The 22,276-nt window shown below is 61.4% G+C and overlaps 1 protein-coding gene across 1 annotated transcript in view; it reads left to right on the top strand.

Annotated features, from left to right (window-relative positions):
* The first annotated feature begins 2,696 nt into the window (after window positions 1-2,696).
* AGAP2 (ArfGAP with GTPase domain, ankyrin repeat and PH domain 2) overlaps window positions 2,697-22,276 on the top strand; it is a 33,579-nt gene continuing 13,999 nt past the window's right edge. Inside the window, 2 exon segments of the mRNA XM_034793015.1 lie at window positions 2,697-4,593; window positions 21,762-21,820. Coding sequence (XP_034648906.1) covers window positions 2,853-4,593; window positions 21,762-21,820 — 1,800 coding nt within the window. The 5' untranslated portion in view covers window positions 2,697-2,852.

The raw sequence follows: 22,276 nt of genomic DNA, 5'->3' as shown, positions 1-22,276 counted from the left end.
GCTGACATTGGAAGCCAAAAAGGGGCGAGTGGGGCATTGTCAGAAAGCCAGAAGCCATTTGTGAAATATGCTCTGAGCCTTGGCTGAACCCAGGGCTAGTCACTTCCCTACTCTGTGCCTCGGTTTCCCCATCTGTAACACGGGGCTAACGATCGCTGGGTGGTGGTATTCCGTGACTGCAGAGTGTGTTGTTATTATCGAGAATACAAAAGACCTCATTCCGTCCCTGGATCCGCTAATAACAGGGCCTCGGCGATTGCTAGGCCCCTGCCCGGGTGCTTTCCCCAGTGACTGCGTGGGTGTGTGGGGGGAACACTGGTACCGCTCATATAAGGGCAGGGCAGGGTTAGATCTACCCCAGCCCCACCCCGTTAAGGATTGGCAGTCACAGGGGGTGGCTCGGAGTGGGGGCGAGGCTGCCCGTTGGCAGGAGCCAGCGTTGGAAAGGAAGCGGGAGGTGGGTGATGGAGCTCGCTGGGGCTGAATGTGAATTGTTTTTAATGCCCCCCCTCAGTGGGGATATTCAGGTGCAATTAGCATTAATTAGCCCCTGTCACCGGCAGTCTCTGTGGAGAAGGCTGGGGGGGCTGTGGGGACTGAAAAGGGTGTGTGGGTGGGTGTGTGGGTGCCTTTACCCCCTCCTGTTCTGTGCCTGTGCCCAGAATAGAGAGAGGCCCCCTCCCTGTGCTGTCAATCACCCCCCCCTCCCCTTAGTCCGCTTAACTGTAGGGAGAGGTTTCCCCTCACTTTAAAATTGCAATTCCTCTGCCTCCCCAAAATCCCCTGTGATCTCAGGCTGGGTCAAGTCCCTGGTCCAGCTGATTTGGCGAAGGGATTTGAACCAGCCTTTCCACCCCCCGCATCTGGCTACACAGTCAGAATCTGTCCTGCCCCAGCGGTTCCATTGGGTATAAAGCGTTCAGTGGCCCTCAGGCCGGCGCTCTCGCCCCGGGAGGCGGGAGACCCAGCTGCACAGCCCTGAGCTAGGCTGGAAGCCAAGTCTCTTGCGCCACGTCTGGCAGAGTGGGGATTTGAACCTGGGTCTCCCAGCTGAACATTTCGGGTTTCCAAACTTCCTGCCCAGCTCTGATCTCAGGGAAACCCCATGTGGGGGGAGTCAGGGAGCTGGGGCATCTGGGGCAGGGGCGGGTAGGCCCTACTCGAGTGGCACGCTGGAGATGAGGGCCGCGCAGGGCGGTGGAGAGAGGGAGGCAGGTGTATGGGGACAGACAGATCAGTGAGCACTTTAGAGACTTAAAACAAGTCGGGTGTAAGGATTCATTAGGTTCTGTTTGTACAGCGCCTGGCACCACGGGAGACATTACCGTAATACCGCTAATAGTGTACAGCGTGTGGCACAATGGAAACCATTACTGTAATACACCTAATAGTGTACAGCACCTGGCACAATGGGAGCCACTACCATAATACACCTAATAGTGTACAGCGCCTGGCACAATGGGAGCCATTACCATAATACACCTAATAGTGTACAGCGCCTGGCACAATGGAAGCCATTACCGTAATACAGCTAATAGTGTACAGCGCCTGGCACAATAGGAGCCACTACCATAATACACCTAGTAGTGCACAGCGCCTGGCAGAGTGGGGTCCTGGTCCCTGACTGGGGCTCCTGGGAGCTACTGTAATACACCTACTAAATGATGTACAGCCCCTAGCACAGCGGGGCCCTGGTCCATTGGCTACGGTAATCGAAATAAACCATAGCAATAAGAAGAGCTTGGCGGGCGGTGTTGGTGGGCGGGATAGCCAGATCCAGAGATGGGTACGCAGAGGGACGGGTGGCTGTTCAACAGGCCGGCTTCCGATCGGCTATGGCCGCTCCCCTGGGTGCTACATCCTGCCCCAGAGGTTTCCCTTCAGCCCCCGCCCCCCATGGGGAGCCCCTCCACCTACTCCTCTGAGCTTGGCCCAGCGGTGTCAGCCTAATGGGTCAGCACCCGGGGCCATCTGCCCCCCCACAGGGGTGCCCTTTTTGCCAGGGTATCACATAGCCCCCCCCCCCCCACTATCTCTTTGGGCGGGCGGGGAAGTGGGCCAGGGATTCCCGAGCCGGGGAATCCAGCCCAGGTTTTCCCCGCGCCTATGCAGCCAGCAGCCTCACGCCTTGGCTGTTGGATTTTCCAAGGTGCCAACTCTCAGATGCTCATTCGCTTCCCACGGGCCCCCATCGGCGGCTGGCGGCTCCCTCGGCGGGGAGGGGGGGGGGCTTGAGTCTCCGGACCGTCGACCAGCCAGGGGGCGGCTGCCCCGCTCCGCCCGGGGGCCCCCTCCGATCGCCCTGCGGTCCTGCGGACACCCCGCGGCGCCCGCCGCCTGCTCCAAGCCGCTGGGGGCGCGGAATTGGCCCCGCTAAAGCGAGCCCCACGGGCTGCGGCGGGAGGTGTCCCGGCTTCGGAGCCTGGCCGCCGGCATGGCCGGTTCCTGACGGGTGGCACCTGCCGGAGGAAGAGGACGCATGGGGGAGGCCGTGCGCCACGGGGCCCGGAGCTGTGCCAGAGCCAGGAGCCCCCCGCGGGGTCGGCCGCTCCGAGGCTGCCTGGGCGCCGCTCAGCGGGGGCTGCTCTGAGCCCTGCGCCCTGCGCTCTGCGCTGCGCGGCGAGCCGGGCCGGGCCTCCAGTGGCGGCGGCCGGAGGGGGATGCCCGGACTTGCGCGCCTTTCCTGCGCTCGCCGCCTCCCAGCTGCCCGAGCTGCGCGGAGCGGCCGGGCCGGGGAATCGACGCCCCGCTAGGGGCTCTCGCCGCAGCCGGCCCGGTGGGCGCGAAGGGGAGGCGCGCCGGGCGCAGATGCGGGGCGCTGCGGCCGGCGCGGTCCGCTCCCCCGGGCACTCATGAGCAGAGGGGCCAGTCTGCAGCGGAGAACCACCTACCTGATCTCCCTGACCCTGGTCAAGCTCGAGTCCGTGCAGCCGCCGGAGGAGCAGGCCAAGGCGGGGGCGGAAGATGGAGCCCCCCAGCCCGGCTCCAGCCCGGCCACCCCCGGCCTCTCCGGGGTGAGGGCGCGCCGGGAGGGCGAGGGGTCCCGGGCGGAGGAAAGCGCCAAGAGCAAGCGCCAGGAGCGGAGCTTCCACCGGCAGGATGCGTTATGGATCAGCACCAGCAGCTCCGGCCCGGGGGACTATTTCCTGCAGCTGTCGCCCAGCAGCCCCCGGACCCCGGTGCCCTCGCCCTCCCCGTCCCCGGAGAGCGCCGGCCGGCTGCTCGCCCTCTGGGCCGGCCCGGGGCTGCCCTCGCCCAGTGCCAGCACCCCCAGCCCGGGGGCCCCGGCTGAAGACCCCAGAGCTCCGGATCCCAAAGCGGACGCTCCTCTGACCCTGACGCCGCCGGCGGTACCCCCCAAGCCGGGCACTGCTCTGCACCCGGCAGCCCCAGCTGTGCCCCCCAAGCCGGACACTGCACTGCATCCAGCTGTGCCCCCCAAGCCAGACACTGCACTGCATCCAGCTGTGCCCCCCAAGCCAGGCATTGCACTGCATCCAGCTGTGCCCCCTAAACCGGACACTGCACTGCATCCAGCTGTGCCCCCCAAGCCGGACACTGCACTGCACCCAGCAGTTCCCCCTAAGCCAGACACTGCACTGCACCCAGCGGTGCCCCCTAAGCCGGACACTGCACTGCACCCAGCGGTGCCCCCTAAGCTGGATGCCGCACTGCACCCAGCTGTGCCCCCCAAGCCGGACAGTGCCCTGCATCCGGCTGTGCCCCCCAAGCCAGACGCCGCACTGCTCCCAGCTCTGCCCCCCAAGCCGGACGCCGCACTGCTCCCAGCTGCCCCACTTGTGCCCCCAAAGCCAGAAGCCATTGTGGCCCCAGCGGCTCCGGGGGCGAATGAGACCCTGGAGGTGCCAGGCGAGCGGAGCCAGACCCCCAGGGAAGGTTTGCCGCCCCTCACCACCAGCTGCTCCTCCAGTGCGGCGGCTCCAGGCCGGAGGCTGCTGCTAAGCCATGCCAGCTGGGGCTGCCCCGACGTGCGGGAGCCCGGAGTACCGGAGGGCGGCGGTGCCGGCCGAGCCGGGGGCTCCTCGTTCTCCTCCCCTCTGGGCCCTGGCGCCTCCTCGCCTCACCCAGCGGCCGGGAGCCGGCGCCTCCGGCTAGCCAGCAACAAGCCTTTCAAAACGGTGACCACCAGCGGCGTCAAGATGGGCTCCGAGCCCAAGGCGGGCAAAGGCGCCCACAAGGGGGGCCCAGGCAACCGGCTGTCGTGGCCGGAGAGCGAGGCGAAGGGCCGCATGAAAGGGGGCCCCAAAGGCGGCGGGGAGGCGGCCCCCCGGGCCACCGCCAGGGCGAAACTGTCGCCGCGCAAAGGCAAGAGCAAGACCCTGGACAACAGCGACCTGCTCCTGGACGCCGAGGGCCCGGCGGCCTCGGCCTTCTGCCCCTCGGAGGCCGGCGTGGGGCTGAAGCGGGGCCGCGAGGGCGGCCGGGCCTCCACCCGGGACCGCAAGATGCTCAAATTCATCAGCGGCATCTTCACGAAGAGCCCGGCCTCCACCCCCACCCACCCCGGGCCCGGGTGGGGCCTGGGCAACCGGGAGCTGCTGAGCCCTGAGCGAGCCAAGGGGTCCTCACCCAGTAAGTGCGGCGGCAGGCCTGGGGAGGGGGCTAGGGTGAGGAGTTTTGGGGGGGGATCCCTTAAAAGCCAAGGAGGGGGGAATGGATTGCGGGGGTTGGATTATTTCTGCAGTGATGGGGGCGGGGGTTGGAAGCCAGGACACCTGGGTTCTATTCCTAGCTCTGGGAGTGGAGCGGGGTGTGTGTCCAGTGGTTAGAGCAGGTGGGGCTGGAAAGCCAGAGATGAGCGCGGGTGAGGCACATCCCTCCATGGTTCCTCAGTTTCCCTTTTGGTAAAATGGGGGTGACAGTCCCCACTTGGGGAAGTGCCACTGATGAGGGATCAGCGCTCGGAGGCCCCTGGCGAAAGAGGCTCTCGATGGGCAAAGTCAAACCACAGCTCCCCCGAGAATGACGCAGACCCGTCCCTGCCCCATCCCTTAGGCATGGGCGGGGGCTACTGGAAAATCTGCGTTATGGGACTTCACGGGTCCAGTCCCAAGTGTGAGCTTGGGCACGGATCCCCCAGCAGCTCCGCTCTGGGGTGTGACGGAGCCCAGAGCCTCCACTGCGTGTGTATGTCGGTCATGGAGATGGGGGTTTCTGGTTAAGGTTAGAAAGCCTGGTCCTCCGGGGGAATCTGCCTAGAAGCGGAGGACACTTTGACCAGTACCATGCAGGCGGGTTTCTGAGACCGTGGAAATCCAAGAGGCGCTGCATTAGGTGTCTCGGGGTCACCGAGCGGGGACGTGAACTCAGAAACTGCCGCGCAGGGGGGCGTTTGGTCTCAAGACACCGCTGCTAAAGGGTTAATAAAGGCCAATGGGAGGCGAGTCTTGCAGCGGCGAGACCAGGGCCCCGCTGTGCAGGGTGCTGCACAAACACATGGCAAAGAACCGGTCCCTACGTGGTTAGCGTGAGCAGCGCGGGTTAGGGGCGGATTCTCGGTGAGGCTTTGACCCAGTGGACTCTCCAACAATGGATTAGCCATTTATTGAAACGTCTGCTCAGCATTTATTAATCCTTGATTAATGGAACCATCCCAGACAGTGGGACCTACTGCTCTTTGGCGAATATGTGACACTCCTCCCCCCCCCCGAGGGTTTTAGCCTGTGGTTGTGTTGTCCCCTGGTTGCATTGCTCTGGTGCTAGGATTGAGGGGTATGGAACAGCTTCCGTATGAGAAGAGATTAATAAGACTGGGACTTTTCAGCTTGGAAAAGAAACGACTCAGGGGGGATATGATAGAGGTCTATAAAATCATGACTGGTGTGGAGAAAGCAAATAAGGAAGTGTTATTTACTCCTTCTCATAACACAAGAACAAGGGGCCACCCAATGAAATGAATAGGTAGCCGGTTTAAAACAAACACAAGAAAGTATTTTTTCACGCAACGCACAGTCAACCTGTGGAACTCCTTGCCAGAGGGTGTTGTGAAGGCCAAGACTATCACGGGTTCAAAAGGGAGTTAGCTAGATTCATGGAGGATAGGTCCATCAATGGCTATTAGCCAGGATGGGCAGGGATGGTGTCCCTAGCCTCTGTTTGTCAGAAGCTGGGAATGGGCGAGTGGGGATGGATCACTTGATGATTCCCTGTTCTGTTCATTCCTGCTGGGGCACCTGGCATTGGCCATTGTCAGAGGTCCGGATACTGGGCTTGATGGACCTTTGGTCTGGTCCAGTCTGGCCGTTCTTATGATTTTGCAGCTTTGATTACTTGGAGATGCTTCTCAAAGCCAGGAGCGTTCTCCCCTCATCCTCCATCCCCCTCCTTCCCGCCCCCGTCCGTGTTTGGCACTGAAAGTTTCCACGGTGAAATGACGAGGGATCACCTAGGAAACGCTCCGTCGGCAGGGAGGTGGGTACCGAGCATCGGTTCCCCCTGCTGGGCGTCTCCCGTGGGAAAGGGACGCAGAATCGGCTCCCAGGAGCAAGGTGGGAATTGCAAGGGGCAGCCTGGATTGACCCTCTGAACAACTGTGACGGGAGCCAAGCTGGTTCCTAGCCCGGCCTGTATTACACGGGAGCGGGTGCTCTGGGATATGGCCGGGGCCGGAGGGCAGGAAAAGGACTTCCCAGTGGCGAGACAGGGCTGCGCTTGTAACGATCCTTTTGCAACATGAAGGATGAATTGGCCCTAGAAGCTGATGGGTGGGTGCGTTTTAGCAACCGGGAATGACGGGCCGCCCCGTTGCTCTGCCGAGCGAGCCCAAGGCCACGCCTGCTGCCTCGGGGTTAGAATGCTACAGAGCCGCAGGGCGTTGGGGTAGCACAAAGGGTTAATCAACACGCAACCGTTTCTCTGTCGTGGGGGCGCAAAGGGTTAATACACACACACACACACACACACACGCAAAACCTTCCTCTGTTGTGCAGGTGCAAAGGGTTAATACGCACACACACACACACACACACACACACACGCAAAACCTTCCTCTGTTGTGCAGGTGCAAAGGGTTAATACGCACACACACACACACACACACAACCTTCCCCTGTCATGGAGGCGCAAAGGGTTAATACACACACACACGCAAAACCTTCCTCTGTTGTGCAGGTACAAAGGGTTAATACACACACACACACACACACAACCATTCCCTTGTTGTGGAGGTGCAAAGGGTTAATATACACACACACACACACACACACAACCATTCCCTTGTTGTGGAGGTGCAAAGGGTTAATACATACACATTCCCTTATTGTGGAGGCACAAACGGTTAATACACACACACAAAACCATTCCCTTGTTGTGGAGGTGCAAAGGGTTAATACACACACAACATATACACACACAAAACCTTCCTCTGTTGTGGAGGTGCAAAGGGTTCATATACACACACAACACACAACCATTCCCTTGTTATGGATGTGCAAAAGGGTTAATACATACACACACACACACACACACACACACACATCCTCCAGGCAACAACCCAGCTCGCTGCAGGTAGCTCCAGCGGCTCGGGGATGCGGCGTGTCCGTGTGGGCCTCCTTGCCAGACTTTAATTTCACAACCCAACTCTGCAGCCGTAAAGGAAAATCCCCTCGTGCAATTCCAGCGCGGGGCAGCATTGATCCAGAGCTAGTGTTGTGCTTAGTTCCTTTCCTCTGATGATGCCGCTCCCCACCCCTGAATCTCTGACCACTAGGCCCCACTCCCCTCCCAGAGCTAGGGACAGAACCCAGGTGTCCTGACTCCCAGTCCCTTGGACAGCCTGCCTGAAACACTGAAAAAAAAAACCCATAAAGCAGCTTTATAAAAAGTGTATTTGCAAATTTTATTTTTCAAATATTTCAAGAGCCTTTATTGGTGGGGTAGAGAGAGGGGCCTGGCTGGGAAGAACCGCGGAGTGGAAGGGGAAGGGAAAAGCCTGTTTTCCAGTACAGCGAGTTGGGATATAGAAAGGGGGGGGCAGGATGCTAAGCAGAAATGTAATTGGATTAAAATATTCCCTGTGTCTGTGGTGCTGGTGCGATAAAGGAGGCCCCTTGTCAGACTCAGAGGCCAGAGTGATGGGCCTGGCATACGAACCGAATAGAATGCTTTGCAATTATTATGAGCTTCTGAAGTGGAGCACTTACTCCAGATTCAAGCCACTTTCGAGGGTTCGGCCGGCAGAGCTAGAGTCACCAGTTGCTCCTGGTAGACAAGCCCTGAGTCTTTCTGGCTGAGATCCTGAAAGGTGGGAGAACTCCATGCCTTAGAGAGAGATCTAGAACTGATCCCCAGTCTCTGGTGTGTAACAGAAGGGAGCTCGGATAGGAAATGACCGAGCTGCTGGTGCCCGGGAGAAGGAGTTGCACGAACAGACGCTGGCAGGAGCGGGCCCCGGACATCTCCATTTTTCCCTCCGGCTGCAATGACTGAATCAGCCCGGCTCAGCTGGGGCCAGATCCCTGCTCTGGGGAGCTGCCAGGAAGACATGTTCCTCTTCTGGAATTGCAAAGCCGTTCCCAAAGGATTGGACACCTGGCAGTGGGCTGCCCAGAGCAGAGGATGCCCTCCCCTCTGAGGACTGGAGGGGCTGTGGTTCTCAGCCAAATGCCAAGTGCCATGTCAAGGCTGATGCATCCTGCCTCCTCCGTGCCATCGGGCAGGCTGGGAGGTGAGCCAGGCCTGGACGTGGGCCTGATCTAGCCCGGCTGGAGAGCATATTCCGTGGATCGGGGTGTGTGTGGGAGGGTGTCCCCGAAGGCAGCAGCAGGCACCACGCTAGGTAGTTGCAAAGCTGTCTTGGCTGGCAGCCAGGCTCTGAGCAAATGTGCTCCGAGCCGGGGCTAGGAGCCGTACAGTGGGATGCTGGTGTAACGCTGGTTTTTCCGCACACGCCCCCCTGGCTGTACCGGGGTTCAGCACCTTCTCACTCCCTTTGTTCCCCGTTTCCCTGGATCCCCCAACATGGCCCCCTCCTTCGCCGCATCCGCTGGGCGATTAGCAGAAGTGGGAGGTGGGCACGGGGCCAGTGGAGCCATCTCGCAATTTGCTGAGCCCCTCGTGTGCCTCAGACCAGGGTTCGAATCCTAGCTGGGGGCAGCCGGACTGCTCCCTGCAGAGCATCCCAAGGGACCAGGGAAATACCAAAAGCTGAAATGGGCAGAAGCCGCGATAGTTTCTTCTTCCTCCCAAGGTGACACCGTGGAGAGGCGGCCGCGATCCGGGAGGTGGGTTGGGAATTTTCCAATGAAACGTCTTTCCAGCAGAAAATGCCCTTGTGGAGTCCCAGATTCCAAGGCCTCCTGGAAGCCACAGGCCACGGCCCATCCCTAGAAGAATTCCTAAAGCCAATATTATACTTGGTTCCTGTCCGCCGATGATACAGCTCCGCTACCCCTGGATCTCTGACCACTAGGCCCCACTCCCCTCCCAGAGCTGGGGACAGAACCCAGGCATCCTGACTCCCTGTCCCTTGGACAGTCTGCCCGAAACACTGAACACCCCCCCACCATAAAACAGCTTTATAAAAAGCGTATTTGCAAATTTGCAAAGACATCGCGCATTGGTTTAAAAAATGGCCCCTGACGGCAAATCCACCAGGAGCGCCCCTTGGTGAATTGTTCCAACGGTTATTTACCCTCCCTCTTCGAAAGGGATGCGTTCCCGCCCACCTGAGTTTGGCTCGTGACGGCTTCCGAGCAGAACGGCCGGTGGGGAAACGTTGCACGGAAACGTGTCGATTTCGTTGGCGGGGGAGGAAAGGGCAAACCAGCAGTTTGACGAGCTCGGAACATTTTGTTTCGACGTTTTTCGGACGGGCGGGTTGGAATTTTCCCTTCCAAATGGTTGTGTGTTGTGGAGAGATTTCCTTGGCGCTGTAAACATTTGAGCAGGAAGTTTGTCCTTGATGATGTTGAAATGAAACATTTTGATTCAAGTGGAACGTTTTGCTCGGCCCAAAACACAGGTTTTTTGGGGGGGTTGGTGTTTTGGGATTGTCTTGCAGAGGGAATTTCTGAATGGTTTTGCTTTCCCGGAGTGAAATTTCCCCCCCCCCCCCAAGCCGTGGAATTTAATTCAACCCCTTGGCGATTTCTCCCTGCCCCCTGGGGCGGTGTCCACCGCTCTGGAGTGTCGAAGACAGCTGAGTTCTGTCCTGTGTCCCGGGCTCAGACTGTTTGCAGCAACAGGAGCTGTGGGTGGCTGTAGCCCCCTCAGATGTGGGGACCCCCTCCTGGCCCTTAGCTGGGACCCGTAGCCGAGTTGTCAGACCAGAGACCAGGCTCTTTGGGGAAGCTTTGATGGGAGCCCGAAGAGCCGTGGCCTGCCTCAATCCAGCATCTCTGACAGCTGCCTTGCCCGGGCACCAGCTGAAGCCAGGGAACCCGCCGCTGAGCCGCTTATGTAACGTGCGACGTGCCCGGGGGCATTTTCCATGGGAGTCGCAGGCTCTTGAAGAGGCTGGCATGGCAGCTAACGGGAGCTGAGCCAAGCTCTTGGCCTGAAAGCTGGAACCAGACAAAACTGGGCACCGTTTGTGGGGGACCAGGGGGGGTGGCGCACCTCAATTGCAGGGGGAACCGGGGGCAGCGTTCCCCGATGGCAGGGGAGAGCCCAGGGTGGCACACCACTATTGCAGGAGGAATCCACCTTTTTGCAAGGGGGGATACAGGGTGCGACATGCCCTGATTGCGGGGTGTACCCGGGGGATGGCACACCCCAATTTTCAGGGGGAGCCTGGGGCCGGCACACCCCAATTTGCAGGGGGTGGGATCTGGCCTATTGACCTCAATGGTGTGATGTCGGTTTACCCCAGCCGGGGTAAAGTCAGGTCTGGAAAGTCCCTGTAGTTCCCATTCACTCCATCGCCTGGGACCCTCCCCTGATTGCCCCTACAGGGCGTTCCCGGGGGTTTGGCCTGGTTTGGGTCACTGCCCCTTCCCTGGCCTTTACCTCCCAGCCGGAGATGGTTTGCTGCTAGGAAGCTTTGCCTGAAATTCAGTTTCCCCTCTCGCTGGCTACCCCCAGTATCTGTCCATGATGCCCAGCAGGGCTGGAGCAGCCTTGGGGCGGGGGGCAGTTGAGGGGCGGGCGTGGGCAGCAGCTGAGTGGGGCGGGTGGGGTCGGCCGGCCTAGGGGTGGGAACTCTGCTAGGGGAGTAACGTTGCCAGGCAGTGAAATGACCCGCGATTAACCTTGATCTCCCCCGGCCGTGCGTTCTGGGGCCGCGGGGACAGGCAGCGGGATGGGGGAGCCCAGGGAGGGGAAGGGGAAGACTTAGAACTGCCCCAGCCTTTGCAGTGAAATAACACCAAGGCCTGGGTTCTGGTCCCGGCTCTGATGCTGTCCTGGGCACGTCCTTCCCAACCCCCCTCGTGCCTCAGTTTCCCCTCCCACCCCTTTGTGGCTGTTTTGCTCGTCGTGAGCAGCAGGCCAGACCCCCCAGTGGCAGGGACGCCTGCTCCTGTTCCCAGAGCTGTCGTGGGCGTCCTCGGGCTCCGCTTCGATTTGTGCCTTCACAGTTTGGGGTTTGAGTCTAATTTAACGTGATGCCAGTTGGTTTCTTTCCCCCCGTCAGAAAGTATAATGGCTTGTGAAAGGCTCCACGCCTGGCTAGGGGGTGCTGCTGTCCTACCCGCTGCGCCCGGGCACCGGGCCAGTCGGCACCCCGCTGGTGACCCAGTGCGGGGAGTGGGGAGGCGGAGCAGGAAGGGTGTGGAGAGTGGAGGGGGAGCCGTGATCTGGGGGTGAGTCAGTGAGGACTCAAGGACGCGGGGGTGGGGGCACCATTCACTCCCCTCGCTGGAGGATGATGGCTTTCCTTAGGGCTCCAAAGACCCAGCCACGTGATGGGAACAGGGGGTGGGGGGCGGCAGCCCAGATGCCACGGTGAAGGGCCGAAAGAACAAGCAGGCGGCATGCCCACAACCTCACCCCACCTAAGCTCGCTGTGGGGCAGCGTGGAATCCTGCTCCCTGTTGTTCAGCCCCTGAACCTCACCCCCACCCCCGAGGGGATCCCCCGGAGCCGCTGGCAACAGAGCCGGGCACGCCCTGGGCAGGGATGGCGGGGGCTGGGCTGCCACCCTGCGCCCCGGTTCCCCTTTGTTGGAGGGAGGAGCGCTCGCTTCCCTGCTGCCGGGCCGTGTCAGGTGGCAGCTCCGTCCCCGGGCACCGTGCTCCGCCCCCAGCTGAGCTGAGTCTAGGGGCCGGGAGATTTTGGGGGCCAGTGGGTCTGAGTCATTACCAGGCCTGCGGGCACACGGAACCCCCTCCTGGGCAAGCCCGGGCGGCAGGAGGCAACATGGAGGTGTGGCCGGACGAGGGAAAGGAGCGGGCAAAGCACCCTGCACCACAGCTCATCTGCAGCCATGCGCGGCCCCAGAGAGGCCACGAAAGCAGGGCAGGAGTTTCGATCTGTTTTGCCCTGTGCCAGGGGCCCCCCTGGTCTGCCATGCCCGCCGTCTTGCCACTAGCCAGGAATCAGCCTCAGCCCCTGCAAAGGGCGTCCATGGTGCCAGCCTGGCTTGAGTTGTCAGGGTCCCCCGTGATGGGAACCTTGGTGCTGGTGCCCATCAGATAAACTCAGGGGGCGAGGGAAGGGAGTAGATTTGTGCCCCTTGGGGAGGGTGTTGCTTCCTTGGCCAGGTTCACACTCACTCTGGTAACGAGGCTGTAATTAGCGACGCCAGCCTTGAGTACAGGCGCCGTCGTTCCCGCCCACGCCCCGCCCGACCTGGGGCCTCGCCGTGGGCTCGGATAACGCACGTGCCCCCTGCTGTGAGAGACAGTCCCAGCCCTAAAGTGCTCCCGGTCTGAATAGACAAGGTGTGGGAAGGGAAACTGAGGCACAAGGTGGGCTAGCGGGGGGCTGCGGGTCGGGATTGAGGGGCACTGGTAGAGCTGGGGCTGTGGGGAGCCCGGGAGTGATGCCCCTTGGCAGAGCTGTGGGTGGGAAGCTTGCAAGTTACCTGCCTAAGCCAGCCCTGCTCTCAGCCTTCCCTCTCCTGAGACCTTTCTGCAAAGGCCCAGGTCCTGTGCTGCTATCTGGTGCATTATGGTAGCCCTTAGAGGCCCCAAACCAAGATTAGGGGCCCCATTGATCAGGGCTGCACAGACATAGGGTGAGAGGCAGCCCCTCCCCTGCAGAGCTCACAGTCTAAATAGATGAAGGGTGGGAGGGGAAACTGAGGCACGGAGCCAGGAAGGGACTTGCCCCAGGTCACCCAGGAAGGGCAAACTGGGACTTGCAGAACCCAGGAGTCCTGAGTCCTTGCCCGGTGCTGTATTTACCAGACCAGGCTGTTTTTCCAGTTGCCTTTCTCGACAGCGTTCCTAGGGCCCAAGCACCCGTTTACGGGGTGTCTCCTTTTTCAACGAGTTCCTTACGCCCGGGGCCGGGAGCCAGTGCTGGGAACCGCCTCCGACCTCAGTCGGCAATCGGGCGCGTTCGTGGGCTCTCCGCTCGGCAGATCCCGGCGTCTTCGTGAGCCGCCCGGCGGGTGATTTGGCTTGGGAAGCCGGTCGTTATTTCTCAGCTCTGAAATGAGCCAGCATCACCTGGCTTTGGGTCTCTGAAGCGCTTTCTCCGCCCAGAGACAGGCAGCTTCTGGGGCCTGTTCACAAACATCCCCCTACACACACCCCTGAGCTGGATGGTGAAACCTCGCCCCACAATCCCATTGAGAAATTGGGGACTGGGGAGCCAGACTTTTACCCCATTTGCCCCTATAGAGCAGGGCCTTAGCCTACAAGCCGGGCCACTGAAATCCGCGAGGCTCCGAAGTGCTGATCTCTCTGGGCCCGGGGATCAGAGCCCGGCTGCGTGCTGCACCCCGGCCTTGCATTTACAGCGCGTATGATGGTAGCACCCGAAGGTCCCACCCGAGAGCAGGGCCCCTCTCGTGACAATCCGAGCCCTGAAGAGCTCACAGTCTGAACAGACGAGAAACTGCGACAGGGAAGCGCCTGGCCCCAGGTCACCCAGCAGGGGCGTGGCAGGGCCGGGAATGGAACTTACTGTTGTGTTAGGACGGAGGTTGTGACGTTTCGCTGCCCAAAACCCAAGAGCTCTGGCCCAAGGCGTGGGGGAGGGTTAGAACGGGCTGCCCCCTGCAGCCAGCCACGCCATTGGTGCCCGGGCTGCCCACGTTGGAGGGTTTTCTATAAGGCCTGTCCCTGCCATACCCCAGTGCCAGCCCCCCCCCCCGGGCATTGCCAGCAGCGCGTGCTCTGTCTGGGCATGGAGGTGCTGCAGAGCTAGTGATCCTGCTGCATGCCACCCCCGGGCCAGGGCTGCGCCAGCCCCCATCACGCGCTCTCTCCAGCGGGTGCCTGGCACAGCCGGCTCCTCTCATCCCTGGCGTGGCTCCGACGCCCCCAGCTGGTGGGGAGCGGGGGGGGGGCGAGCTGAGCACCCTCCAAACTCGGCTCAGGTGTGGGGCCGAGTCCCGGCCTCACTGAGCTAACGGGACTCTTCCCTCTCCAGCCCCGTCTGCAGGGAGGCTGGTCCCTGAGCCGTGATCGGAGCAACTAATTAGTAATGACAGAGAACTCGTGGTGTTTATTAAACACCTTCCCATCAGCCCTCTGGCCATCCTGTGCTGCGCGGTCCCTGAATTCCTGACCATGGGGGTTATTGTTGGTGGCTTTCCGCAGTCCATTCTCCAGCGCAGCAGCCTCCGTGGGGCGGGCTTCAAGGGGCTGTAGAGGCAATGCAGGCTAGAGGCTAGAGCAGCGGACTGGGAGTTGGGGGCTCTGTCCCCCCACACCCCTTGTGAGACCTGGGATGAGGCAATTGGGCTCACCTGCAAAGTGGGACTAGCAGCATTAGCCCTTTGGCCTGAGCAGTGCAGTCGATTGCCAGGCCTGGCCGATGCTCCGAGTCAGGACAGAGTCCCCTATCCCTGAACGCAGCGAGAAAAACAACAGCAATCCGTTTCCTTGCTCAGAAATCCCCAGGTCTGCCCTCCGGCAGGCTCTGTGCCCAAGGAGCGCCGTTCCTCTGCGACCCGCTCACAACTCCTGCTCCTGGCTTCCTTTGCCTCCAGCGCTCACAGGCTGCTGTATCTCCCTTGCCCCACGGAGACCCTTCAGTCCACACGGCTCTGCTGTGACCTGCCATGTGGCTACAGCCTTGGCCATAACGGCTCCTTCTCACGACCCTCAAGGAGAGCGCTTGGCCGCCTGTCGGCTTTAATGAGGCCTGTGATTGGCTTTGGATCTAAGGTGACTCACCCAAGGGCGGCTTCTAAGCGCGTCCCAGCACCACGGTGATAAACGGGGAGCACCTGGGCTGGAAGGATCCAAGGTGTGGTTTAGGGCTAAAGAAGGCCACCCTCCCCGCCCGTGACGAGCAAACGCAGGAAAAGTCGGGGCAGCTCAGCTGGGCTTTTTGGTGAAAACGCCTGAACGTGGGAGTGCTCCTCTAGTGTTATTTAGATGTGTTACGGTAACAGCTAGTGTCGGGGTAGGGGTGGGGGCGAGCATTGTGCTAGGTGCTGTACAAATACAGAGTGAGAGACATTCCCTGCCCCCAAGAGCTCATGGCTTAGATGGCTAAGAGTGGGAGGGGAAACTGAGGCATAGAGAGGATTTTTTTGGGGGGGGGAGGATACAGCACTTTTCATCCATCGCTCTCAGAGCACTTTACAAAAGAGCTAAATAGCATTATCCCCATAGTACAGGCAGGTAAACTGAGGCACGGAGCGGCGTTGTGACTTGCCCAAGGGCAGCGGCAGGGCTGGGAACAGAACCCAGGTCTCCTTAGTCCCTGGGGAGAGCCCCTACCCACTAGACCTCGCTGCCCCTTGGCTCCCTGCAGTGACGGGTTCATAAGACATACAGTGCCCCCTCCAGCCAAGACGGGTCGTGTCAGTAGCCGTCCGCCCGGCCCCGGGAACTGCTCCTGAGACAGGGGAACGAGAGGTAACCAGAAGCATGAGGCGGGTGAACTGGCTGGATGAACAAGGTGGCAGAGCAGTGCCAGGCCTCGGAAGTCTTCCTGCAGCGCAACCTACCTGCTGGCAGAGGGGGACAATGGCCTGGTTGGAAGGCAGGGAGCCAGGGGGTTCATGCCACGTCCCAGTGAGCACACAGCATGCGGCTACAGGGACCTGGCCATCCCTGCCCGGCAGATCCAGTGTATAGACACAAACGCCCAGGCATCCGAGCGCCAGTCCCTTTGATGCCCTGCGTCTGCTCCCCCTCCGCACAGCGGGGGTGTTAATCAGGGGCGTCGTCCCCGTGGAGCGCCGGTTTTGTACCAGCCAGGCTTGCCTTTGATCTCCGCTGACTGGCATTTCAAACGCCGTAGCCTGGGAGAAGCCACCTGCGGGAGGCCTAGACAGACGGAGCGCCCGGCGGGAAGGGATTAAAAATGTGTTTTGTCTGGGCGCTGTGGCCGTCGGCACCGAGGGAGCTGTCGGCTTCCATCGCCCGTGGAGCCGCACGCCCATTGCGTGGCGGTGCCCCCTCCTCCGCCCAGCGCAGGGGTGTAACGGGGTGCTAGCTGCCTGCCCGTGGGGGCACAGGGGGGTGACGCATAACCGGTCAGGGGCTGCCGGGCTCATTTCCTTGTTTCGTCCGTCTCAGCACCGTGCGTCTGCTGGAACGTGGGCTCTGGGAGGGGCTAGGTAGGGCTGGGATTTTGGAAATCTCTGGCTGTTGGAGCCAAGGGGTGTCAGCAGGTGCCCGACCTGCTTTTGGAGCGTCTCAGCCTGGGTCGGAACATGTTCTAGCTCACCCACCGGATATGGGCTGGATGTAGGAATCCCAGGGGAAGAGCCTCTGGATGTTCACCCTGGTTTCTTCTGGTCTCAACTTGATGCCAGCCTGGCCACCATGGAGAGCCAAAGCTCTCTCTGTATTGTGGTCGTGCCAGGAGACCCAGTCAGGGATTGGGGCCCTGTTACCCGGGGTGCAGTGCGGTCCCTTCCCCTAAGAGACGGCAGGCGGGCCCGACAGAAGGAGAGAGCCCAAGCCGGTACCGTTGGCACGGATCATCCTCCAGCCACAGCCAGCCACGGCGGCGTCTCCCCAGCCCTGCCCGTGGCTGGTGGTTCCGTGCCCTCGTGCCAGTCCCCTGCTCTCCGTCCCAAGAGGGGTAGATTGCGAGCGGCTAAGACAGCTCTAACCCTCCGCACCCATCCCTCGCCAGCCGGCACTTGTGTAGCCGGGGAGCTGCATTTCAAGGCTCGCTGAGCCCGCGTTGTTTATGGCCTCGTTTGGCTGTTTAATTGACAGGACCTACCCTCGGCCGGGGGGTGGAAACCAGCAGCTCCTCTCCTGTTGGCCGTCCGGGTCTCTGAGGCAGCTAGAGACATTTCCTTCCCTCCCGGCTATACCAGAGCAATAGAGATGAAGGCCTAGATCCTCAGTGGTAGGTAAGCGCCCAACTCCTATTGGTTTCAATGGGAGTTAGGTGCCTAAATTCCATGGCCGTATCTCAGGCTTTAGCATCCTCCGGAGAGCAAGAGCCCTGCTTTGCTCTCAGCCTTGTCGCTGCGGCAAAATCACCTCGACTCCCGCGACCACTGCTCTGAATCCCTCCTTAGGACTGTCACAGGGTGAGCTGGCCCTTTAAGGGGAGGCGGGCTCAGCCACACCTGGGCCAGGTGGCGCCTGATCCCTGCTGGCCCTATGGCCCTAAACGGACTGACTTGAGCCCCTCCCCTCACTTTTGAAGGGGACTAAACCCCGCTCCCCTTAAAGGGCCAGCTCGCCCTGTGATGAGGACCTGGAGCTGGGGGGAGGCTTTCAAAGCCAGCTCGCTAATTGGTTTCCTGCTAATCAGATTTGTCTTGCAGCCCTGACAGCTGGGGCTGGGGGTAGTCAGATCTCACGTTCCAGGGCCTAGCTGATCTCTCACCCCAGGGTCAGGAAGGAATCCCAGCCCACTGGCCAGGTGCATTCTGGGCTTTTCTTCCCACCACGCAGCAGATATCGGCTGCTGCTGGGGGCAAGATGCCGAACCTGACGGGCCAATCACAGCGGCTGAGTTTGTCCCAATCTTGGTAGCTGATTTGCTGCTTGAGTGGTTCCGCACCAATCAGGCTGGGGGAGGGGTGATGTCATAGCCGGGAAGGGTTGTTACTGGTGCCGAGACAGGATTTGCCCAGCAATACAGTGGCCGAGTGTTGCACCAATAGGCCCGCCGGGTGCTGGGGGGAAGCAGCAGCCCCATTGGTCACCGTTGTGGATAAAGGTGCACAGGCATCTGTGCACAACTTTGAAGTGCTGCACGGGCACTTTGCACGCCCCGTACGTGCACGCCCGGCTTCCAGAGGGGGACCCCGCTCGAGCATTCTTCAGGGCAAAGGGAGACCGAATCCACAGGGCAGAGATTTGCAGCGACCGGGTGCAAGGCCCGGGGCAAAGGAGAATTAGGTCCAGTCTGGCTGAAGCGGGTCCAGGCGGTGGCATGACACTGAGCCAAAGGGCATCAGGCAAACTCCTGCCTGGCGGGATCCATCAGGCTGTGACGTAGTTCTCCAGCACTTGATCTGGGGCCAGGCTGTCAAAAGAGCTCAGGTCCTTTTGAAGCACCTGAATAACCTGGGGTGACCCCCACGGCTGGATTATCGGGAGAGCTCGCAAACTGTCTGAAGGGGAAGCTGTGCTCTAGGGCAAATGTTGGGTGCTGCTCTCTGGCCCTTCATCCCGGGGGTTGGGGAGGGGCGGTTGAGACAAGGGAGCAAGGGGACGGTGGCTGAAGTGGTGCAAAAGGAAGAGGATTTTGTAGCTTTCCAACCCAAAGTGACGTACAGCCCCCGGCAGCCTGCCCGGCACTGGTTTCCTTCGGCCCCCAGCAAAGCTGCACGGCAGAAACCTCGAAGGACCTTCACTGGGCTGTGGCCCGTGGTCCTGCTCTAATTGGTGCTGGGATTCTCCTTCGTTAACACTAAAAGAGGGGCGGGTTGTGTCAGGGTGACGCTCGTCAGGTGCTCAGCCAACCGCGACCAAGCCAGTGGGTGCCTGCAGATGCTAGACTGTGGCTTCTCCCAGCCTGCTTGATGCTGTCACCCGAGGGCTGTGTGCCAAGGTGGGGGGGGGGCTGCCAGGCTCCCCCCGCCCTTCCCCCCCACACACCTGCAAACCTGGCGTTGTGTTTGCCATCTGGGCACGGCCGGGGGGCAGCGTCCGAGGCTCGGTCCCGAGCTCCCTGCTCCTTTGAGGGCGATCCCTTCCGCTGCCACGGCCCGGTCCTCATCGCAGGCCGCAATCCCTCGCATGTGACTGTGTCCCCAGCAGGGGGCAGCGTCTCCAAGGTGGCAGGGTGTAGTGGGACTTGTCGCACGTGGCGACGGGGTGTTTCGCCCGGCCCTCTCCGGGGCTGCTACGGCCGCTGGCGCAGAGCCGGCGTGACGTGCCCGTAGGGAGCAGCGTGGGTCTGAGTGGGGGGCATCAGGAACTACCCAAGAGCACGATTTCTTTGTGGATTGGCCTGGCCGTGTCCCAGGATCCAGGGCCCCCGTCCCGCCCCTGACCGAGAGGACGGGGCATCTGCCTCGTTCGGGGCTGGTGGCTCCCGAATACTCCGAACCCAGGGGTTCCCCACAGCTGTTCTGAACTCCAGTCACTTCCCAGCTTCAGGGCAGGCCACGAACCATCCAGATTTTTCCTCCTTGCCAGCGTGGGGCGTGCAAGGGGGCCCACGCCGGTCGTGTCCGCTCCTCTCTGTCATGGGCTGGAGTCCTGTGATCGCCGAGGCCAGAGGGCCATGCCAAGTGACAGCAGAGCTTACATAACAACCCGAGATGACGGCGCCAGCCTGGGGCAGAGAGAGTCGAGCCTGTCGCTGCGACTCACAGCGCCGGGCAATCACTGAGTCAAGGCGGCCGCGGGGGAGGAAGAGGGTGGATTGCAGACACAGCCTCGCTGGATTCTTCGGCTAACCCGGCCCCTCGCCCCTGCTTTTTACTGTCTCCCGCCTGAGACTGAAGGGGGGGGCAGTTTACTGGTCTCCTGCCCCCCGCCTCATCTGTCCCTGTGTCCCTGCAGCACTGGGATAGTCAGAGGTGCCTAAGGGAGTTAGGCACACAACTGGCTTTCACTGGGGCTTGGGCTGTTCTTCCCACTGAGGGCCTTTGAAAAAGTCCTTCCTGGAGAAGACAGCCAGCCCTGTGGCGAGGGCACTTCGGAGAGACAGATTCGATGCCCTTTGCTTTACCACCTCGGACAAGTCACTTAGCTACTGTGTGCCTCAGTTTCCCCATCTTTCAAATGGGGATAACACGGGGGTGGGGGTTGAAGAGCATGAGGTGCTCATAGGATGGTGCTGGGAACAATACGGGAACCCAAGGTAGCCACGGATGTGCCTGATCAGGATGTTAGGAAGGTCGGGTAGCATCCCCCGTCGGGGGCCAGGGCATGAGAGAGAGACGCCCCTAGGTGGGGGCGACGGAGCTATCAGCTGGCGGGAGTGGGGTGGCACCAGCTGGAAGCCGTCCACCGTGGGACCAGCGGCCAGGGTGGCTGCATGGAAGGTGGCACCCGCGGGTACCTGGCTGTCAGGAAACAACCTCAGCTCCAGGACTCCAGAGCCAATGGGGCTGTAGCCTGGGCCCTTGTCTCTCCAGGTCGCTCAGCAACGCACCGGGCACTGTTGCTTAGCAACTGTTCCATGGTAACCCAGAGAGAAGGAATGAGTTCCGCTGTGCGGAGCCCAGCTGGACGAAGCCCATGGCAGGGCCTGTCCTGCCGGCGGCAGCCTGGGCCCAGAGTTGCCCCAGAGCCCAGACCCTGGGCCAGGGCAAACCAGCAGAGAAAGGACATTAACCAGCCCCCCTGGCTCTCTGCTTCGCGGGCGAGACCCCATCACTGGGAGCGAAATCCAGCCAGACGCAGCACCGGGTGGATGCTGCCCTCGCCTTCCACAGGGGCCAGTATATACCGTGTGGTGGACCCGCGGTATCCATGCCGGTCTATATGGGAAGGGGTGGCGTATATATGGGGCTAGTATATATAGTGAAACTGGGTCCTGGATCCATGCTGGGCTATACGGGGCAGCGGGGTATATATGGGGCTGGGGTCTATAGTGTTCGTGGTGTGCAGTGGAGCGTATATGGGGCAGTACGTACAGTATAGCCCAGAACTACGTCCATGCTGTTGCGTCCGGAGCCGGGTGGTCTGCGTGGTGCTGTGGGGCGGTGCCGTGGTGGCAGATCCCGCAGCCGTGCCCCCCCTCCCCCCGTGTAAATGCCTCGATGGAGTTTTGCTCCGGTCGCTTTCCCGCGGCGCTCTCCAGCCGCTGATCAGTGCCTCTGTCATCCAGGGCTCAATAACCCAGTGTCTGCCCGAGCGGCCAGGCCTGGCTGTAAGTAGCCTCTCTGTGCTGTGTCGCCGTGTCCGGGCGCCCCCTGGCTCCATTCAGCTTCCAGCATAAAGACCCAGGCTCCAGGCCCTGCCGTCCCCAGGCTGGCCCCACGCCCTCCCCCCGCCTCCACTTCGCCCCCGGGGGCAGGAGGGAGCTGCTCCCTTAGCAGAGCGCCGGGCCCCCTTGGCCAGCCCAGCACCCGGGTACACACCGAGGTGGCCTGATCCGGAGCCCGGACGCCTGCCTCAAGGCCCCTTCGCACCAGTCTGGTGTGAAGAGGCCAGAGCCCCAAATTCCCTGGTGGTTCAGAACCGGGTCCGTCCCTTCGGGTTGGGGCTCTGTCGCCAGGGGGAGCGGGCGCCAGCACTGAGCTGCCTGGCCCACCAGGGGCATCTCCGTGGGCCTCATGCCCCCTTTCTTTCTCTCCTCAGAGGCCATAGCAAACAGCCAGGAATGGACCCTCAGCCGCTCCATCCCGGAGCTCAGACTGGTAGGTGTCTCGTTGCCCCCCCGTCGGTCCCCCTCCAGCCACAAGCGGGCGGGACGTACGGAAACATGGGGTTTATGGCAGTGAGACCCGACCCCCAGGCCTGGGTCGTCCCCCCCCCCCCCGCACCGTTCTGCCCCTCAATCCCGACCGCAGCCCTGGGGTCCCCCCACAGCTCTGCTGGTGCCCCTCAATCACAACCTGCAGCCCCCAGTCCTGGGTTTCCACCCCCCCAACCTCTGCGATGCCCCTTTATCCTGACCCACAGCCCCCTGCCCTGGGCTCCCCCCCACAGCTCTGCTGGTGCCCCTCAATCCTGACCCGCAGCCCCCTGCTAGCCCATGGCTCCGAGCCTGGCAGCGGACACTTGGCATCGGTTCAGACGCCCGAGCTCAGAGGCCCTGTGACTCATGCCGCGGGATGCGCCCGGGGGGGCTGTGGAGACGGACGCCGCCCCAG

Source organism: Trachemys scripta, chromosome 16 (genome assembly GCF_013100865.1).
Source record: "Trachemys scripta elegans isolate TJP31775 chromosome 16, CAS_Tse_1.0, whole genome shotgun sequence".
NCBI classification, from domain to species: domain Eukaryota; kingdom Metazoa; phylum Chordata; order Testudines; family Emydidae; genus Trachemys; species Trachemys scripta.
Note: the sequence above shows the minus strand (reverse complement) of the source record. Positions and strands in the feature narration are given on the sequence as shown.